The sequence below is a fragment of the Gallus gallus genome, chromosome 5 (assembly GCF_016699485.2).
Source record: "Gallus gallus isolate bGalGal1 chromosome 5, bGalGal1.mat.broiler.GRCg7b, whole genome shotgun sequence".
Taxonomy (NCBI): Eukaryota; Metazoa; Chordata; class Aves; order Galliformes; family Phasianidae; genus Gallus; species Gallus gallus.
In genome coordinates this window covers 52,922,849-52,944,835 of record NC_052536.1, presented here as the reverse complement: position 1 = coordinate 52,944,835, position 21,987 = coordinate 52,922,849, and the positions used below count along the sequence as shown (strand labels likewise).

The 21,987-nt window shown below is 45.3% G+C and overlaps 1 protein-coding gene and 1 long non-coding RNA gene across 5 annotated transcripts in view; one reads left to right on the top strand and one right to left on the bottom strand.

The window, feature by feature from the left end:
* The window catches only part of LOC107053572, a 30,720-nt gene extending 11,446 nt beyond the window's left edge, over window positions 1-19,274 (bottom strand). The window contains exons 1-6 of the long non-coding RNA XR_005860327.1: window positions 18,940-19,274; window positions 16,632-17,656; window positions 8,930-9,105; window positions 5,581-5,828; window positions 4,010-4,135; window positions 324-2,786 (exon numbers count right to left, since the gene is read on the bottom strand). This is a non-coding gene — a long non-coding RNA (uncharacterized LOC107053572). The remainder of the gene's footprint in view (window positions 1-323; window positions 2,787-4,009; window positions 4,136-5,580; window positions 5,829-8,929; window positions 9,106-16,631; window positions 17,657-18,939) is intronic.
* Window positions 1-21,987, top strand: part of RHOJ (ras homolog family member J) — a 51,643-nt gene that overhangs the window by 22,245 nt on the left and 7,411 nt on the right. For 2 of the 4 annotated variants that reach the window (NM_001397247.1, NM_001277548.2), the window contains 3 exons: window positions 15,447-15,505; window positions 19,828-19,992; window positions 21,156-21,251. In NM_001397247.1, the coding sequence (NP_001384176.1) occupies window positions 15,447-15,505; window positions 19,828-19,992; window positions 21,156-21,251 (320 nt within the window). The remainder of the gene's footprint in view (window positions 1-15,446; window positions 15,506-19,827; window positions 19,993-21,155; window positions 21,252-21,987) is intronic. The other 2 variants (NM_001397248.1, NM_001397249.1) reach the window with 2 other exon arrangements.

Here is a 21,987-nt window from a genome sequence, read left to right as displayed (position 1 = left end):
AGGACTTAACATTTTAGTAAGTAGGGACTGTAAGAAAAAGCTTGTGGAAGCAAAGCCATATAAACCATATTTATGAATTTGCATTCAGGCCGTGCCTGGAAAGTACAATGCAGTCTTTTTGTATTAAAGATGTAAAGCTGGGCACAACACAGCCATTTTCCTAAGTATGTGCCATACAGTGGAAGCATTGGCTGATTTTCATGCTCTGCAAAGTTCAGCCTCAGTAGATGGAGTCCCTGCAGCATCCCAGATGCAGGACGCACACGTCTGTGCACAGCCTACAGCCCAGAATCCCCTTTTCCAAAGTAAAAATAAGTACTCACTTTCTCCAGCACTTAGTACTTCTGAAGGCTTCTTTCTGCAGCACTTTTTTTTTTCTTTTTCCCCTACTTTCCTCATCCACGTATGAGATAAGCAAAAACTCTTGCATCTGGGATGAGGCCAAGACATCCCAGCCAACAGGATTAGCAGCAAACATCTTCACTCATCTCTACGTGCAGCCCGTGATCTCGCCTTCAAAGCAAGGGAGAACTCAGCCCTGGTGATCTGAGAGTTCCAGTGTCCTGAACTTGGCTGTCATGTGGTGCTGGATCACATTAGCCATATGCTACCTAGATAGCCACAGGAGTGCCAGCTAATATTGGGCTGACACCTAACGAGTGCAGAACTGCCACAATTCATTAACAGGGCAGAACTCCCAACAAGCATTTTCCTCTAGTCTGGCTGACCTCGAACACTGGTTCAAACATCTGACAAAGCTTAGCATTTCTTTTCCTACTGAAAGTGGCAACTCTCAGATCTTCTGTGCAAAGCGTCACTACAGTCCTAAAGAAGGAACTCTGAAAGCAGAGCACAACAGAACATAGAGGAGATAGACACACATACACATATGCTAATTTACCTTGTAAGGGTAAAAGGTAACACTTGTTACTGGACTATTACTACCCGTCTCGCTGCATATGTTGTGAATTACAACCAGTGTCGAGTTCAGACCAGAAAGAACCCAACAGCCAGTTCCTGCTTCCAGTGCAGCAACAGTACTTTTCCATTGACTCAGCGGGACTCAGCCCAAGAGACACTTAATAAAAGCTGCAATGGCAAAGAACAGACAACGTAACCCATGCGATAGGCAGGGAACACTGGGCATATATGCAGAAGTCACTGTATCAGAAGAGCAGGCCAGGTAATACTAAATTTGGTAGCAAGTTGCTGGAATTTCTTTACATTTTTAAGCTCGCACAGCAAGGGCAGGAAAAGGCAATTTACTTCGACTCTCAGTGTGCTTAACAAACTGCCCCACTGTTGGCTGACATTTAACGTCTTCAAGTCTGGCATTGAAGCATGACCTTGGAAGGCATGGAAGTGAAGGGACCTTTCAGGAACAGACGTCTCTTGAGAGCACAGCTCTGACATGGAGCACTGATAGAAGGAAAAACAGCCTCTCCATCAGGACAAACTTCTGGGGCATTTTTTAGCAGCGCTGTATTTAACAAAGAAGGCAGTTGTCTTTTGTCACTGAAAAGACTTGGGGTTACTGTCACCCACCTTGCAGGATTTGTGTTCACTATGTTCCCATCACCACAAGAAAAAGCTGGCATGCACACACACCACACGTCCCAGGCTCTAAAACCAACTGTTCAGCTGTCATTTAATGTTCATTTTGCCATTAGAAAGATCTGATTGAAATTCAAGATTCAGTTAAACAATTTTTTTTTTTTTTCATTTTTGGGTGACTCATTCAGTTTTGGATTCTCCAAGGTTCAGTGCATATGCAGTAGTAGTAGTAGTGGGACCTATGCAAATCCCATGGATTTCTGAGTATTTCCATCCAAAGCTTCTCCTTTATCTGGCTGGTGTCTAGTTCATCGAAGCCAAGGGCTTGACAGAAATAGCTGGGGCCCAGGGAAGTGGTGGAGTCACTGTTGCTGGAGGTGTTCAAGAAACATAAAGGTATGGCGCTGAGAGACATGGTTGACTTGATTATCATAGTGGTCTTTTCTAATCTTAGTGATTCTGTGAAAATTTGTTAACAAGGTAGGATATAGTGGGATGAAAGAGTGAGAATGGCTGGAAAAAAACTGAAAAATTGAAACATTTACCCAGTACTTGGTAAACAAGAAAGTGACAGAAGTGTCAAAAGTCACCTGTGCGTTACAGTTCTGGTGAGAATTAATGGATACATGGATTAAAATCATCCAGCTGCCTTTCAAAACCCCACACTAAGACCCCATCCAGCAAAACCTCAGGCAAACAGCTGGCTTACAACCCTGTGTGTGCTTCCTCTGTAGTCTGAGGGGCTCAGCAGGAACACGAGCATCTGCCCACACATGTCCAACCACAGGGTTAGAGTCAAAGTGCTTAGCAATGGAACCTTACCAGATTTTTTTTAAGCTCTGTTTGCATCAACACTGGCTTCTAAGCATTTTTCATGATTTGATAGTAAGTGGCGTTTGAAGGCACCGAAGACCTTTTTGCAGGCAGCACAACACGGCCAGCCATGTACCCACTTCATCCCTTCTGACAAATGCTCTCTTCCCAGAGCCTTGTGCAAGGAAAGAGTGTGCCTGTCAGATGTGTTTCGTTGCCTTTTAACTCTCCTGTCAGCACAAGTGTTGGCTGTTTGCAAGTCCCCCTGTGCAACTAACCTTCCCTAAGCAGTTCTGAAGTTGGTACCTGCAGAAGCAGTTTGCAGATGATCTCAATGCAGCCTGTGGTGTTATGGGAGGAGGACGACATCGTACATCTTCCAGCCAGCACCAAAGGGTGGTCTTGTTTCCTTCCAAGGCCTGCACCAAAGAAAGTTGATATTTTATGAGTATTTCCTAAGCACTATAACACGAGTCCTGCAGACTCCTGGGCTGGAAGCTCCAGGGTCTCAATGTCTTTCTTGTAGTGAGGGGCCCAAAACTGAACACAGCCCTCGAGGTGCAGCCTCACCACTGCTGAGTACAGAGACACCATCATCTCAGTGTTCCTGCTGGCTGCACTATTGCTGATACAAGCCAGGATGCCATTGGACTTCTTGGCCATCTGGGCACATTGCTGGCTCAGGTTCAGCCAAGCATCAGCCAACACCCACAGAACCTTTTCCTCTGCACAGCTTTCCAGCCACTCTGCCCCAGACCTGTAGCATTGCATGGTGTTGTTGTGACCAAAGTGCAGTACCTGACACTTGGTCTTGTTGAGCCTCATACAACTGGCCTCAACCCATCAATCCAGCCTATAACAAGAAGAACTAGGTGCTGCAGTGTGAATGTGCAGTGTACAGCCAAGTGTGTTGCAGTGGGCCTGAGCAGGGCTGGTGCTTGCAAAGCACACAGCAGAGCATGGGGGATGCAGGGTGTGAGCAGAGCTCATCTGACTCAGACAAGGATGCCTCTCCCCTCCAGGGAGCAGCGTGGGTCAGGGCGGAACGAACCACACAGGCGAGATGAATGCTGATGACAAGTCCATGAGGAATCTGATGGGGGGAAATGAGACAGCAGTAATTGAGGAGAAACCTCCCCAGTGGGGATTTAACAGGGTTTTTCCTGGTAGTGTTTTGAACTGAGAGTAAACCCAATGAAAGTGTCCCCTCTCCTCCTCCTCTGTATCCACATCCTTGTGAGCAAGGACCCCAGAGCAGCTGTGGGACCGAGGTCAGCCTCTGTCACTGCATAGGAGGAAGACAACATTTCAGACACAATGACGCAACATTCCTGGAAGAAAAATATGCCACCAACTCAGAAATAATCGGCCTCTGGCCCCAGGCTGTGATTTGCACAGACACATCACAGATCCTTGCTGAGCAGCTGCTTTGGATTCCCTGCAAGAACTCACTGCAGGCAGGGGCCAGCAGCACAGGTCAGCTATTAAACGATGCTTTTGACTCTTCATTGACCTGCAGAGCTGTGGATCTTCTAATAACTAGATTAGAGACAGCTTATCTTTCTACATTAGGTAAGGGTAAAGACACAGCAGAATTTTACTAAAAATTATGTGTGGGGAAACCAGCACCAGAATACCTTACCTTACACACAGCAGCACCAGGCTGACCTGCTGCATGACTCTCATGAGTCAGGAGGTGCACCAGTGTCTGAATGCTCAGGGCAAGGCATCATTCAGTCCCCCTCAGTGATACAGTGCAGACATCTTGCTGTGTGTGAACCAGAGACAGAATTAAAAACAGATAACAAAGACAGAAGTATGGCAAGTTAAAAGGGAAACAATTCAGGAATATATGCCAAGCATCAGTGTTTGCCATATGAGCCTCAGCAGTGAAGCATGCCAGTTTGCATCAGACCAGACTCGACACTGCCTGGGCAGGGAAACTGCCAAAAATATCTGTGTGCATCAGCATCAGCCTGACAGCTCCGTCCATCCTGCTCCACACCGAGCTGCTGTGTCACATACCTCCACTACATCTCTGCTGCACCCATTTGGTTCGGGCAGAGAGATTTCCATTGAGATATGCACTGCGTGGTGCAGCTATGCCAGCTGTCGGGGGAAAATTCTGCAATGCGAGAAGCCTGCAACTCTACCTCAGCTTTTCCACTCTCCTCCAAATATGGTTCCGATTTACAAGGATCCTGAATCCTTACATATTTCAACAGTCACTCGTTCACCTCCCATGGCCACCTCAAGCTCCAACCTATTTAAGTCAACTCTAAGGATGAAACAACCCAGGAAGCCACCCCCAGACTTATGTCTCTAAACACTCATTCTCCAAGAGGACCAGGAAGCACTTAGATCTATGTTTATATTACACAGAAAGAGCTGCCCATTTGTTCTAGCATCCCTGCAAGAGCCTTAGCAAAATGAAATTCAGCCCTTTCACTCTGCTATGTTTTTCAAGCCAGAAAAAGCCCATCTCCCCATGAGTATTCTCAGAGTTATTTAATAATGTAGGTATAGCTTCCAGATACTGCAGCTTGCTTTTTGGCTATGATGATAAATGCTGAGAAAACAACAACAGACAAAGAGGCTGTATGCCAGAGGGGAAATAAATGAACAACAAATTTGATTTGTACAGTAGGAGAGGACAGTAATTGTAGTGCATCCATTGCAGTAAAAATTTGGTGTATGCAAGAGATCAAATTCTTTTGCTCTAAGCATACGAAGGGAGGAAAAATGGGCTTAGGGCTGAAAGCACATTTCCAACAAACTGGGTAATTGTGGCCCCATTTACACACGTGCAGGTGCAGACTGAGCTCAGGCCAAGGAGCTCAACCATCTGTGGAAAATGTCACTTGGCCAAGGAGCACACAACAAAAAACACACACATACACACACACAGTTTGCTGCTGGCAAGTTGCAATAGGAAAGCATCCTCTGCACTCTAAGCTGCGTGGTGGGCTCTGGAGAGGGATATGTAAACTATTCATTGTCCCACAGCACGCAACATTCATTGCAGTACCAGGCCAGCACGGGCACAGGCAGAGCTCACCTCCCTGCAGCCACTGAGCCACAGTGCTGAAGGTCTGCAAGCATTTCCCCAACTAGCACTTCCGTAGATTCTGTTTTAACCAAAGTCCTGAGGACTTTGGGTGGGATTATGCTTGATTTTGCATTGGTGGTGGTGGTGTTTAGGAAAAGCTTTACCTTCCATGCTTTGCTCATTAGGCAAAGGCGGAAGAGCCACGATGCTGAACTTGGAACAGCTGCACTGAGCAGCATCTGCATTGCCTTGCTGTTGCCCATCATCCCATGAGGCTGAGGATGCACAGTCCGATCCTTGCAGATGCTCCCTGCCTGGTTACACACAGCCTAAAGCCAAAGTGGAAGCATCACTACATGCAGTGGTTTTGTCCTCTTTCCACTTGAATTGGAGCTCTGGACAATCTTGAGATCTGTGAAAAAGACATAGTGCACCAGGTGAAAGCTGCTGAGCTTATTTTATCTTCTGTGCTTTCTAGAGTGAAAATTCACCTGCTTTACCCAGCCTTAGGCTGAAAAAGACAGAAAAACACAGAGAAAAGATTCTTTGTTCAAAGCACTAAAAATATCAGCACATAATGCAAAAGTCATGCTTTTTTTCTTTCCCTCTCAACAGTGTCTTCAGGTTGTAGGCCAAAGCTCTGTGGTCCACACTCACTTCCTCTTTCCTTCCACTTTGCTTTGCCACAAGCCATAGCAAGCACACAATGCAGTCACTAATTGCAGAGCAGCACACCCCATTGTAACAGAGCTAGCAGACAGACAGACACATCCCAGACAGACATGGTGCTTCCTCCACCCATATAAGCAGCATCAGAGAGGGTCTAAAACCAGCATCAACCTGCCCCAGGCACCTCCATCCCAGTGTAACTTTGTGGTTGTGTTCCTTACACATATGAGTTTGTAGGGAGACACAGAGGTATCCTTCATAATGCCAATCTGAGGCAACTGAAAAGGCTTCAGAAATTGAGCTTAGAGGTGTCTGAGTTGATTCCTGCTTTACTTAACCTGGCAGCTTAACTCCTTGGTTGCTCTTTCTGAAAGAGTTTCTGGGAATCCATCAGACTCTGTCAGGACAGAAACTGGAAGAAAAGGTTATCTGATGTTCTGGCACCAAGAGGGCTGTGTGTAGGACATTATTGCCCTGGATGCAGCTCAGAAGATCAGAGAACCATAGAATATCCCGAGTTGGAAGGGACCCACAAGGATCATCGAGTCCAACTCGTGGCTCACCAGAGCACCACCCAAAAGCAAAGCCCTATCTCTGAGAGCAGTGCCCAAACACCTCTTAACTCTGGCAGATTGGGGCTGTGCCCACTGCCCCGGGCAGCCTGTTCCAGTGCCTGACCACCCTCTCAGTGTAGAACCTTTTCCTCATACCCAACCTGAAGCTGTGGGCTTTGCACCCACGGCACCCTCAGGCTGCCCGCTTGGCCCCGAGGAGCTGCATCACCTCTGGGCACCTCACTTCCCCTGCTGTGAAACAGGAAATTTTCCTTCTCCACCTTCATTGTTAGCATGTTTGCTCTGCAGAGCCAGGCTGGTCTCTGCCCCTGTGTTTGCACAGGCCTGATACAATGGAGTCATGATCCTAGGTGTTGCCGTCATAAAAATAGAAGTGGAGAACAATGCCTTCTTTAAAAACAAGGCTTTTCATGTCTCTGGCTGTGTAAAATATGCTGCTTAAAATCCATTCACTGTGCTTACCAGCACTCAAATCAAAGGCGCAATTCACATCACGCTTGGTAATAATTTGCAGAAAGTAGCTATAGATTTTCTACCTGGATTAATTTCCCTTTTATTTGCAACATTCTGTGATTTTTCTTCAAAGTCCCTTTTCTCTGAAGTCAGATCTGATCCCCATTAGTGTCGCTTTCATGTAAGCAAAGAATTGTGTCAACGTTTTCCAATACAGATTAAAGCCCCAGAAAACAAGGCGGGGTGGGGGGGGGGTGGGCTGGGGTTTGGTTCTCAGGAGAGCAATGTGGAAGAGAAAAAAAACTGCCAGGCATTGTGTGGAAAACTATCTTTCAGAATGCCTGCTTTAAGAGCTCTCTATTTCAGTCAATTATTAAGCAAATAATGCTTTCAATAATGATATATGGAAAATAAATAATGTTTCTGGCGGATGAAAGAACAATTTGCAGAGAAGCCAGATTTCCTACAGGCTAATATTATTTTTTCTACCTAAGGTATACGCTCCTATGCTGTATTTTGCTGATGAGGTTCTTTTTTTGTTTAAGGGAACAGAGGAAATGTTACAAAAATAATCCTTTCACCATAAATTTCCTCTCTTCTGGAACCAAAGTGACCATCACTTCTTAAAGTAAAGCCATTTAACAGCAATTTACATACAGATAGACAGCACTTGTTTCAAAATTCATTCACTTAACTTTTCCAACCAGAAGACGTTATGATGGATGTTCCTCCCAACCAAAAGCCATTCCTCTGAGCTCAGCAGAGCTGCCTCTGATGCTCACAAGGCAGAAGAAAAGGTGAATGAAGCCTAATAAATTTTTTCAAGAGTAAATACAGTCAAAGCGGGGTTAGAGCCAACAGGGAGTGCAGGATATTCCTGGAAAGTCAGCTCAGTTGAAGCATACGATGCAAAAGTAGTATTGAATCATGGAATGATTAGCAGCATGGTTAGATGCATTAATTCTAACCTAAGAGTTAGAAGTTTAAAGAGCAGAAACCCGCTACAAATTCCCATCTCTTGAAAAAGCTGTGCATTTCAGAATTAATTATCAGCGTAAAAGAGGCTAAACAATATAAAATTTTCTGCAAATCATCATAGAATCATAGAATGGCTTGGGTTGGAAGGGACCTCAAAGATCATCAAACTCCAACTCCCCTGCCACAGGCAAAGCCACCAACCTCCACATTTAATACTAGGCCAGGCTGCCCAGGGCCCCATCCAACCTGGCCTTGAACACCCCCAGGGATGGGGCACCCAGAACAATAAGTAAAATAAGTAAGTAAATAAATGAATTTGCTAGAAAAGCAGAGCTGCTTCACTTCAGGATTTGTAAATCAGAGGGGTGCTCACACCAATCCATGTCAGCCTTAGTTCTAACACATTTGCAACTACCTTTAAAATTTTGACCCAACATCTCTAGCTGTAAATTCCTGTCCAGCTCTATGTGGGAATATGGATTATTTTTTCTGTTCAAAGGACAAAATGCTCCTGCCCCCGATCAACCAGCCCCTCCAGCTGCTTCCTCACTTGCAAGACCAACACAGCCTGAAACGTCCCCACACTATCCCACAGATGTATGTGGGATTGAAAGTGCCCTTCTCAGGTCATGGGGGGCTGCCCCAATAGCTGTGGGTGCCCCATCCCTGGAGGTGCCCAAGGCCAGGCTGCATGGGACCCTTTGCCCCAACCAGGTCCCTTCCAACCTAAGCTGTTTTATGGCTCTATGATCACACCCTGTCCCACCTTCTGCTTCACATGAATGCAGTCATGCAAAAATAAAGGTTAAGGATCTCATAGGCTCAGGTTGGCACTCACCTTCTCTCCCTCTCACAGAGGGTTAAGACCTGGAATCTCAGCCATCTGCATCGGTTGCTTTTCCTACGTTACAATCAGTTCATTGTCCACAGTGGCTGCCACACCGAGAGAAAAGTGGTAGGCCTCTCAGCAGGACACAGACAAAGCATTAATGACGTACAAAACCTCCACGGTAGCTGAGAAAAAAAAAAGTATATATAACCTTCTAACTTCAGATTGTCGTATCAGAAAGTTACGGTGTTTAACATTTCTGCTTCCTCAGTCATACATGCTTAGAGCTGCTGGACAAATATCGGGCTGATGTCAAGCTGCAGGACAAATAGCAGCTGAAGTTGGGTACCTGGGGCTGAGCACAATTTTTATCCCCTGACAAAAATGCAAAGCAGCATTTTTGCCATGGCCCTCTGTGGGCCCAGGAGCAGGTACACGCTTTTCAAGTTGTTTCAAACAGTATTAGTTTCCTCTAATATCAGGCTGCTACGGGAAATACGTTCCTAACCCCTTCTGTGTACAACGAGATTTTTCTTGCTTCTAGCTTTGGCATCTGTAGATTTTGTTGAGGAAAAGATGAGGAAGGGTATGGATGGAAAGACAAATAAGGAGTCTAAGTGGAGGACTCATGGTGGTCTACAGCTCCTCACAGGGGGTGGAGTGGCCCAAAGGAATGGCATGGAGCTGCACCAGGGGAGGGCCAGGGGGCAACCAGGGCAGTGGGCATGGCACTGAGTGCTGCAGCTCAGAGAGTGCTGAGACACCACTCTGAGACATAGGGTTTGGGTTTGGATGGTGATGTGTGGAGCCAGGGCTTGGACTCAGTGATCTTTATGGGTCTCTTCCAACATGGGATATTCTATGATTCTAAACAGAGAAGCCATTTTTCCCTTGAAGCACATCCAGCAGCCAGAGCATGTCTCCACCTCCTTCACCCAGCTTCCAGGACACATCCATCTTAGCTCCGTGCCCCTCATTCCTTGGCTGTTCTACCACAATTACCAACACTGACTAATGTGGGATGACCAGCACAGACTGTCTGCCCAAGAGGCTCCTTGGCCACACTCAGCCAGGAATGCTTTCAGGAATGCTAGAAGTAAAAGCTCCTCAGTCTGTCAGCCTCGAAAAATGCAATCCACTGAAGTTATAGCTGCTGAGGATTAAAATGCCTTTGCTGAAGTTTTTCTCAGCAAGCGCCAAGGACCTCTGTCAAGTTCAGAGCGCAGGGTCTGCTGCCAGTATAAGTCACAGTGAAATAACTGCTCCATCATCTAAAAGCCAGCTCAGTTAGGACAACCTGGCCACTGCAGGGCAGAGATTTCGTGCCTTTCTATGAGCATTATCTGCTTTCGCTGCCATCTAATGAGACCATGACAGATAGCCACTGTTTTTAAGGAGACAATGTAGTGTTTGCTTCTCCAGACTGCTTCTCACTGCTTTCTAGATAAAAATAATAATAATAAACAGATAAATAAATAAATCTCCCTCTGATCCTCCAGCAGTGCAAGAAGAGAAGCAGTGGAGCACTGCCTGGATCCCACCAACCACACAAACAGCCTCTGCAATTATTTTGAGAAATAACCTATGTAATGCCTGGGCACATTTCAGTGAGATTTGTCTCATTTTGCCACTAATCTTCCATTTATTCCAATGCTGCTTATCAAGTCTCATGTTCCCTTGATAACACTTGATAAAGACTCCCTTTGTTCCCACCTTTTCTCTCTGGAGAAAAAGTCGCACTCCTTGCTGTACTCACCATGCTCATAACATCTCTGTTAAGAGACTCCAAATTCATCCTTCACTGAATCGGGTTTCAATAAAGAGCTGCTTTAAAGAGACTTGACTGACTTCATCTGTGTTAAAATGAATGAAAATGCCATAGCATCTGTTCAGGTCAGGTCAGCACGGCTAGTTAAATCATTAATAAGATTATTCCAATTATCAGTTACCCTTTAATTATCTCAGCACTACAATAGCCTTTGCTATTGGCTTGAGCTATAATCCCAGCTCCAGCAAAACATATTCCTAGACATTGTGCTATGGTGATGAAAACTTAAAAATATTTAGAAGAGCTAAAAATATAGATATAGATAATAATCTACATTCTGCCTTTCAGTTTTTGGATAGGCTCATGCTACAGTCACAGCCAAAATTTTCTTCTCTCACTCATCCCAGTGCCACAGACAACCACATGATATCACGAAGGGCATTTCCCTTCCATCAGGGTTAGGAAGATATCCTGTGTTCTTCACTGTTTAGAAATGATCATAATATTTTTAATAATATGTTCAGGGTCTATCTATTTACACTACTTAATGCTACACTGTACCTCTAAGGTTTGCTTGGATTTAGAGCTATTAATTTCAGGAAAGAGTAAAGAGACCCTTAACTACAGTATAATTGAAATGCACACAACAGAGTCTATTTGCCTGCAAATTTAGTGCATTTACTTAGGCAGCTATTATTAATTTCTAACCTGGGAGCAGAACTGCCTTCCATGGGGACAGATGATGGTGCACAGTGAGCTGAACTACTCAGGAAGCACCTCCCAGCCTGCTGCTGTGCACAGCCCTGTATTTAAGACAGAATGAAACCTATCAAAATACTTACAGATACGACAGTTTTCCTCAATTCCCCAAGCACTATAATCAGGGTAGCCTTTTCCATCTAAAAGAGCTTTGCACAACACTGAGGTTCCAAGAGCTCCCTCAGTACCGTAATACTGGAGGAACTGGGCACGGCTTTCCTTGCAGAGACCCCAAGGCTCCTTGGACTCTGCTATCAGCAATTTGTTCAAGGATTGATCAGCAGAGCAGTAACTCACTGAGATGCATGGCAAATCCTCCAATGCTGATTTTACAGACAGTGAGGTCAATGATTCCAATAAATCAACTTCATTCATGCTGTCTATAAATAAGTAACATCCCGGAGTGGGAAGAAGCTGGCTCATGTTTTAGTGTTGTGCTTGTTCTGAAAGCTTTGGGAATTTCCATTTTCATTCAGTCATTTCTGGACCAGATGCACTCTGCTTGATCTTCTTAATCCACTTCCACTGCTTTTGTGTTCTTTGTCATGTAGGTTGGCCAACACTAAAGTCCGCCTTCTCAGTGCACTTTGGAAGATTTGCAGCACTTCATATCAGCCGTTCGAATAAAAACGATTAGTGGAGAGGTACCTCTCTTCTGCTAGCTTTCTCTGCACAGCAAATGCCCAGCTGTGGAGAGCTGCAAGGCAAGATATAAATCTATGGCTTTTGTCTTCCCAAGATGCTAAAAAACACAAAGTAAATCATACATCATTTTGTCAGATGACACTGTCTGGATGCATCTATTCCTGTTGCAGAATGGGACAATAGAGCTGTCACACGGTGCTGGTCTGCTTTTCCAATGCAGCTGCAGTGCAGGTCCGGGTTGGGTATTTTCCCACTGATTCCACTGCAGTTTCCCACTAATTCTTATATTTCACAGTGTTCAAGGGGTGGACAGGAGCACCCACTGTTACACGTGTCCTGCTGCTTGTCTCTGCTCATCACTAATCATGAGAGAGCTGAGAAAAGTTAGAGCCTGAGGAGAAGTGCAATGCCTAGAGACAGCTGAGAGATGCCTGGAAAGGAAACTTTGAAAGCACTTCGATATTGCATCTCAGATGCTTCCAAAACATTGTGCTCTAAAAGCTTGACCCTGCATAGTCAATCCCAGTCTCTCAGAAATCCTTAACATTGTCTTCCATACCATGAGAACTCTGTGTGACCCAATGTGGCTATTTGCCTTCTGCCTTGAGAAGCTTCACTGGGCATCTGAGTCAGTCTCCAGGTTTTCCACGCAAACGCAGAGTTAAAAAGACTATAATCAGAGCAATTACAACACCAAAAGGAAAGAATGAATTCACTTTGAGCTAAAGAAAAGCAAAAACTATTGCAAGGCTCATTAAGTAATGAGAATAATCAGCCAACGCAAGCTTTAGGTCAGCAACTGAGGAAAGACAGGTAGGAATAGCAAAGTCATGTTACCACTGGCTAAATCATTAAGGAAACCATTGCTTAGACCTCAGTGTCTCATCCCACTGACTGCTTGAGAAGGAATTTGGAGAAGAGCTACAGGAATGGTATAAGAACAAGAAAAATGCCTTGTAGGAAGACACCAGATAAGCTATTCAGAGCAGAATAAATGATGCTGCGAATCCTACCCAACTTTAAAATCACTAAATGTCTGTGGGCTACAGACAAAGCAGTGAATTCCTCACCACCTCATTAGGCCAAGAGCTCCGCGGAGTGCAATCAGCTGAATCCCAGCCCCAGAGGCCTCCCTGCGCTCCCACCTTGGAAGAGCATTTTAGATACTGCAAATATCAGATGGGCAATTGTGTTTGCTCAGCAGAAGAGAGATCTCACCCAGGGTTGAGATGACGGCAAATCGTGAGACTTACAGGCTTTCTTTTGAAAAATACTGGCCAGCAGGTTTCTGTACGAGCTGCTAGCCGATGATTGCAGCAGCAATTAAAGAAAGGCGTGTAGTACAATTCTACATCCACCGGATGGTATTTAGGCCAATTACAGGGCAAAACAGAATACTTCTGATTTTCATTCCAGAAAGAATATATGTAACCAGCAGGACACATCTGAGGTAGAAAATCACTTTCTTTGTAATCTGATCTTGTTTTTCAAAGCGGAGGAAACTGGGGGACGTGCCAGGAGCGATGTGTTACTTGATTTCCTGGAGATGACTCTCACACACGGAAGTGGAAAATGACCCAGTTTTGAGTCATGGGGCACTTGCAGACCTGGGGGAGCCAGGGGTCCCATCACACCACTCCTCATCTGCCATGATGTCCTCCCCACAAGGCACTGACATTGCATTCACTCATAGCATTTCCAAGAGAGACAGCTGCAGGGGGACAAAGCTGAATGTAACTGACTGTCATTCCTAGCAGAATGACAGGGACATGTCATTAAGGTCTTACACTTTCCCTGACTGGCTGACTTCGGTGGGTGCCAGATGTCATAAGTGTCCTTATGGCTTCCATTTGCAGGTTCCCTTAGCATTCATAGCTTTAGGTGGAGCTGTGTAACATCTCCTGAAGTTAGGGGCATGGCAGCTAAAATGAAGTTTGCTATACACTGAGCCACTCAAAAATGAAGCAGCATGTGTGAGGTTAATCCCTAGCGACTCTATTCCTATTTCCCTCATATGGATCAGCTAAAAAAATCATGACCAGAACCAGGATCCTTGAAGTACACAGAAGGAGCTACGAAAACATACTGCTGTAATGACTTTATATTCTTGTTGAATATTCAAACTTCTATTTTTTCAAGCCCGGGACATGTAGTTTCAGCAGTATTTAGATGCTGAATTATGGGAAACAAAGGGAATTAGAGACTGACATGAGACATGTCTGGGTCTCAATCTCTATCTGAAGCATAACAGGGATTCTCACACTTCAGTCATAGAAATCCTGCATTTGCAATTATGCTTTAAGACAAGAAGATTTACAAATAATATGTTTTTAAAAGCACTATTTTCAAACAAGATCCTACAAAACACATTCCTGTCCTGCCTGGGCTAAGCCCCAGAGAACAGCAGACACTGGGAATGGGAAAGGGCATTCCCAATTCCTTACAAAAACTTCTACTGAGCTGCATTCAGGAGGGAAGGAAATGTCACCCAGCAAGCATTGACAGTATCCCCACGAGTATCAGCTGCTGGAGAATACAGTATATTCAGTATATCACTAACTTCACTTCTCAGAAACCTTTCTGAAAGGCGACAGAGGAAGGAATTTGAGGTCCCTGGTACACCCAGACATTTGCTGCAGTTCATACTGCAGTTCATACAGTGCATTTGCTCTTGAGTATAAGGTGTGGACTTGAGATGTGCACTGCAAAGACAATTATTCTACCAGAGAGTAATCTCCTATGGGGAAATCATTTGCCAGTGTCTCATTCTGCAAAGTTCAACTCTTGGTATCCCTTCTTCCCTGGGCTCTTCTGCCTCAAGCATTTATGGTACCTCCACACTCAACAGCTAGCCCAATTTCAAGTCCCCGTGGGAACTGCACTATTTGCATGCTACCTCCCACAATGAGGAAATGAAGGAAGGCTCCCGAACCCTTCCCCATCTCCTCTTTCCCTTCCACATCACAAGGTGGCCTCAGCAGTGATCCATTCTGCTCTCATCAGCAAGTCTGCTCCTTGCTGAGCCTTCGTGCTTTCCGGATGTCAGTTTTGCTCTGTTCATATGCTAGCAAAATTACTGCATCGCTTTGCAAGCAAGTAAAGCTGCTGAATAATCAATCTGTCCAGCCACAATGACAGAGACTTTACGTCTAAGAGATTTCAAGCAGGACTCTGCTCCCCAGTCTAGAAGCTATTACCTTTTACAAACTGGCAGGTGCTTTTCCTTGCAAAGCATATGGTAAGACACACACCAATGTCTAGCACAGGGGTGTACTGGCATTTTAGGATTAAAAGTTACTAAAATGATTCCACTGGCTTGTGCATAAGCAACATCCCTCTGCTTCTCTCTTTCAGTTACCGTGACTGTGGGAGGACAACAGCACCTGCTGGGACTTTATGACACAGCAGGGCAGGTAAATCACTGCAAAACATCAATAAGTTTCCTTTCTCTTGATTTGTTTTTTACTATCACACGTTGGTTTTGTTGACTCTGCTGTTGTTTTATCGTGTTGTTTTGATGTTTTTGTTGTTGTTGTTTGTGCGTGTGTGTGTTTTTAATATTAACAACTGATAATGAGCTGTAATGGCTGAACTGCTGACCTCCATTTAGTTTTTTACATGTAGATTTCAGCAACAAAACACACACACATACACACATCCCTACCACAGGAAAGCCTATGCAAAAAGCAAAGCCTGATGGTGATGTTCAGCGTCCCATACATGCACTCCATCCCCACACAGACCAGGTACAGCCTTTTATAACAGTCACTGTTTTCTTCCAATTACCACATGGTGGCATTGGAGATACAGAGAAGAATTCCAGTTTCTAAGACCAGAAAACCAGTATAATACAGCAGCAGGCTATCAGTCACCAGCTATTGACTGCAGACACGTTAATGCAGTCAGATGGGCACCCATCTCAGGATGGGATCACGTCCCAGCAGAAGAAGGTACCAGGTTCATGATGAACTCTCTCTCCTACCTCCAAAATGCCAGTGACTTACAGAACAAAGAAAAGACCATCAGTGGCACAGGAACCTTGCAGGAAATCAGCTGCCAAGAGAAGAGGGAGCAGATCCCAGCTCCTTTCCAGCCAGGGAGGGCTCAAGTCCACATCTACCAGCTACTCACAGACTCATAGACTCATTAAAGTTGCGGAAGACCTCCAAGATCCCTAAGCCCAGCTGCAACTCACCCCCATCATGCCCACTGCCCACGTCCCCCAGTGCCACATCTCCATGGTTCTTGAACACCTCTAGGGATGGTGACCACACCACCTCCCTGGGCAGCTGTGCCACTGCATCACCACTCTTTTGGAGTGGAGATTTTTCCCAGTATCCACCTCCTGTCAGAGCTGGTTCTGGAGGGAGCAGGGAGGAGCAGATATGAGAGCCTGCTCGTCTCCCTAGGACAGAGCAGCTCTGCGTGCTGGGTTTTGCTTTCAGGATCTCTCCTTGTCTGCACTTTTCTCTCCATGGCTGCTATAAAATGCATGAACAACGCAGGATGAGACTCTCCTGTCTGTGAGAGGCCACTTACTGCAGACTGTACTTCACAGCAGCGTGCAGAGAGTTCAAAATCTGCAACACAACGGACTGTCACTTCCAGAAAAAGCCACACTCAGCAGGACCTGTTCATTTATGCCCTTGGTTTTCCTTTTTGTTGTTGTTTTTTTTTTGCTGTCACATGCCTGTAGGCCACTTCATAGCTATCTCGGTGTCAGTTACAGTCCACTCATCCTTCCTATTTACAAGGTGCAGACAGATGATCTAAAATCCAGTCCTAAAGAATGACCCAAGTCTTCATTTCGCATGAGACATTCAAGAAGGTGCGTGTGCAGTTTTCTTTTCTGCACTCACAAAGGCAGAGCTCAGTGTGTCTGTCACGATCTGGCAGCTCTGTGAGCCTCTGCAAACGAGACTGGAGTTATATTCAGTTCTCAATCAGATTTTTCTCAGCGCCTTAATATTTCTGCTTGTTTTGAAGGGCTGACAGTACCACCTGCCACCCATTTCCTCAGCAACACATCCTCTTATTTGTTCTCCTGAGGCAGAAGAACCATAAATCTGTTCCTCTGTCAGACCTCACCCTCCCTCCGTTCCTCCACAATCATCTTGCCATCTCTTGCTTCCAACCAGTCAGACCACCACCTGCCTCCCAGTGACATTTCCAGCTCCTCGGGATCGTTTCCATCTCAGACTTTGGTCCAGAGGACGTGGCCATATAGGCAAAACCTGGAGCATGAATCACTGTTTGATGACTAGATTGTATCTGCGTGGAGGCAGCGGGGATGATGCTTCCCACATGCTCAAGCTGTAACGACAGATCATCTGGGTTGTTTCCTCACTCCTTCTCCTTGTGTTCTGTGGCTTTCCAAAGGCACTGGTGTGAAGTCATAGCCAAAAATAGCACTTGGCATTACGATGCTATAAAACACATGCTAATGAAATAACAATTGGAGAATGTACTTCTGCAGCAGGACCCTCCGTCAGCCTGCAGGGAGAGCTGGCAGGGACCCCAGAGCTGGGGGATCTGGTCTTCTGTGTCTCTGGGCACAAAAAGTCCTAGAAGGAAAAAGAAAACATTGCTTTGGGTTTTTTTTCCCCACAAGCTGGAATCAGGTGCGGAGTGCTTTAATGGCAGGGAGTGTACATAGCGAGATTGTGACAGCAGCAACATTACAAAATTAAAAAGTTTTGTACTTTCTCGGGCACAGCACATCACATCACAGGCACGCAGCTCAGCCAGTGGCCAGGCAGCGTGGATGGGAAGCCCTGTGTTATCCAAATGACAGCCAGCAGGATGCAAGCATGAGCCAAGGAAATGAATTAATCATCAGCTACAGCCCACGTGCACAAAGACTCGTGTCCCTTCTCAAACATCACTGTCACTACAGATATGCCCCAAAGCAGGGCAAGCATCCAGCACCTTTTTTACCCTCTTTATTTGCTTTACTTCAACAATGAACCATCTGAACAAGAAACAATTCTGATGTGCACCATTTCACAGTGGTCCACTGCAAGATTTTGCAGCTTTCTCCTGGAGCACAAACAGAGAAGAGCCCTCACCTGGCGTGCTCTGGAGGCTCTTGCCAGCCCACGGATGCATGGGATCAACCCATACCTACGATATCTAGTATCTCTGTGTGCATTAACACGTCCATGTGAGCTCCTGTGTGCCCTGACCTCTGCCCCGTGACGTGTGGTTGTCCCTCCTTACAGTGTATACAACGCTCAGTGCCACTAACACAAATCAGGAATGCACCTTAAAAAAAGATTGTATGGGGACTTCAGAGGAATGAAGAAAATCTGACTAAATGTGCACTTCTGTAGCTGCCACCACCCGCTAGAAGTGCTTGAGGCTTTTAGTTTGGATTTTAATGGCACAATAAGTCACAGTTTTTCTAAATAGGCACGTCTGGAATACTCAAACTCGTTATATTTAGCCAATTTCATTCCAAAAACCCTAAATCGAGATTTCTAGAGGGCATGCTGCCACCACGTGGCTGTTCTAGGAGGCTGATTTGCAGCAATTACACTGAAAACACATAGGAAAGGCCTTTGCCAAGCACCTAACATCAACCCATGTCAGCTGTGGGGTAAACACTATTAATGTTGGAGAAGCCAACATATCATCTCCAGATATCAAACGAATCTCCTCCCACCAACTGTACTTTGTGGCCTCTGTCATGGATGTTTTCCATATCGCCTCCGAATTTCCTTTATGACATTCCCTCCATGTGGGTAGCCATTCTTTCTTGGCTGCTATGTCCAAACATCTCCTGTTCACATGTAAATCATTCTTCAGATCAACACTTTCTGTGACATCTAGCTCAGTCAGCAATTACCGTGGCTCTGCAAGATGCAGCAGGTTATCTCTGCTACTAAATTTCCCCAGTGCACCAAAGGAGTGTTCTTGCTGAAGGACGGAGGTTTCACATGGAGTTTTCCAACTTTAAACAGCCTCAGATAGATAAAAGAACTTCTTCTTCCCCATGGTTGGGTCAAAGGGAGGATGTCTTACCGCTAAATGCAGTCAGAAACGTGTCTCTTGAGCTGCGCAGAGCACAGCAGGGAGTCTGCAACCGGGACTGGAAACCAGCGTGGTGTTGGAGGTGGTGACTGGGAGTGCATCCTTCCTCTTGAAGTGAGTTTGGGACAATGAACTTGCAGCTAGACAAAACAGAACATTTGTTTGCATTTTAGGATGTTTCTTTAATTATTATTATTTTTGATGGGATGGAGCTATATTTGGCCTCATACTTCCTTTCAGAATAAATAAGTTTTCTTGTTTAGAAAAGGTTGGTGCAGAATATTTTTACACAATTAGTATATTTTGGAAACAAGTGTCTATTCAGAAGTAGTTTGAATCACCTTAACAAGATGAAAGAAAAGGATAACATCCCCTCTCAGTCTCCTTTCTCCAGGCAGAGCAGCCCCAGGGCTCTCAGCATTTCCCCAGAACGGAGATGTTCCAGGCTTCAACCATCTTTGTAGACCTCTGCTGGGCACTCTCCAGCAGTTCCCTACCTTTCTTGAACTGGGGACCCCAGAACTGGACGCAGTACTGCAGATGTGACCTCACCAGGACAGAGCAGAGCTCAGCAGCTCCTCAGAGGTTGTTATTGAACATGCATGGGAAGGGACAGAGCTGAGCAGTCCATCATGAGCTGATGGATTCCCTTCACCCATCGTTTTCCACCACCCCATAACATACTACCATTCTCTCCCTGCAGGAGGACTACAACCAGCTGAGACCCCTGTCCTACCCCAACACAGATGTGTTCTTGATCTGCTTCTCAGTGGTAAACCCTGCCTCATACCACAACGTCCAGGAGGAGTGGGTACCTGAGCTGAAAGTCTGCATGCCCAATGTGCCTTATGTCCTCATAGGAACACAGGTAACACTCCTTTGGGGCACAGCTCACCTCTGTAGGGCTTCACTCACAGCCTCAGAGATAAGGGCTGGAGACTGAGGCTTCCTATTGGACTTCATATATGAAAACCAGAATTCATCATTAGAGGGGAAAGACATAGACTGAGAGTGGAAACCAACATTCAGTTGACCCACTGAGTTAGTCACGACTGGTAAAACTCCTTATTCATATGTATATTAATATGGCGTGAAGGCATAAAATCCTATAGGGATAAAAGATTTCTGATAGGTCTTTAATGGGGGAAAAAGCAAACATCAAAGGCTGTGGCTGGAAGCAGAGGCTAAATTCAAGCTCAATTTTAAGAAAGAGAACAATTAGCCAAACTACTTAGAGACACAGGAAGGAAATGGCCTCCCTCATGCTTTACATCAACATTACAATTACTGACTCACCATCCCACCTGTGCTTTAGGGGATGTTAGAACGATCAAAGCACTTTGTTTCAGCCTTAAAACCTATGAATCTTTGAGTTTCCAAGACAGCGACTGGACAGAGACCATGAAAAGCAGCAATGCTAAAGTCAGGAAAGTGTCCAAATAGTGGGCAGTAACCTAAACCACATTAGAGAACGAGATCAAATCCTAAGCAAAAATAAAATCCTCATGCCATAGGGAAGTCCAGTTATTCAAACACTGGCTTAGTTTCCCACACTGGAATACTCTAAAACAGCAGTTATCCTTTGTAACCCACACTCTGAAAATGGGTGGTTTTGAAATGCCAGAATGTTTCACTTTGATATTTTCCATGGAAATAAAGGATTTTGCTTGAAGTCAGCCATCCAGAGCTGTGTCTGTCTGGTCTGTCACTGTGTTTTACAGGTGATGCAGTGCAGGATCACAGCAGACTCCCTTTCTAATGTGGGTTAGGCTTCTACCAACACTTTACATGCTGTATTGTGAAAGCCACTGAGAAATGCATCTGTAACATGCTGCAGCCATCTGAACTGTGGCCTGATAATTGTCCAATAAGAACATATGTAATTCATTTCTGAATTCTCACCTGAGGCTGTGAGGACAGACACCCTTGTGCAAGGATATGACTACGGGTTTGTAAACCTTCATATGAACATATCTTCCAAGAATTACAGTGAGGCAGTACTGAGCGTGGGTTTTGTGTGTTTTCTACTAGATTGATCTGCGAGATGATCCCAAAACTTTGGCTCGTCTGCTTTACATGAAGGAGAAACCACTCACCTATGAGCATGGCGTGAAGCTGGCGAAGGAGGTAACAACTTTTTGGAGTCCCATGAAATCAATCGATCACAGCTTTCTATTGGGTTTCATTCATTCAAGGCAAACTCTCAGCAGGGCTTGTTGGTTGTTCCCAGCCACGTACCAAACACCCTGGAAGTAGAAACAGATTTTGGCTCCTGAGCCCATTGCTTTGCTGCAACACCCAACCTACCTCCAGGCAAAGCAATAGTGGGGAAAGGGGCAACAAAACAGATTTTACTGACTACTTCAACTAGTAGCAATTAGGAGCTGCCTCTCTTGCACCCTCATACCAAGTCCACCCCTTTCACTTCTTCTCCTAGCAGACAGAAGCACTGCAGTTCTGGTTCTTCATCCTGGGGTGCTTATACTGCTAAGAAGTCCTGAGCCACACCTCAGTCCCTCTAGACAGCAACAGATAACAAGAACACCAGTTTCCTAAATAAATGGGAAATGTGCTTCAAGAGCATCTAATATCCATACTTTTCATTTCTTTGCATCTCACTGCATTTACTTATGCTTGGTAGCCAGAACACAGGGACAAAACACATCTTTTTTGCATTGATAAATTAGACAACCCTTGGTGCTCTCTCACTCAGGATGACCACTGGCTTTATCCCTCAATTCTATAGCCAGCCAGATACTAAACAGAGGACCTCAACCCACTTTCTGAAGGTCAGGACAGTATTCACACAGAAGGATGCTGAAGCAGAGTCTCTCTACCTCTCCAATAACAGTGGGTACTCACA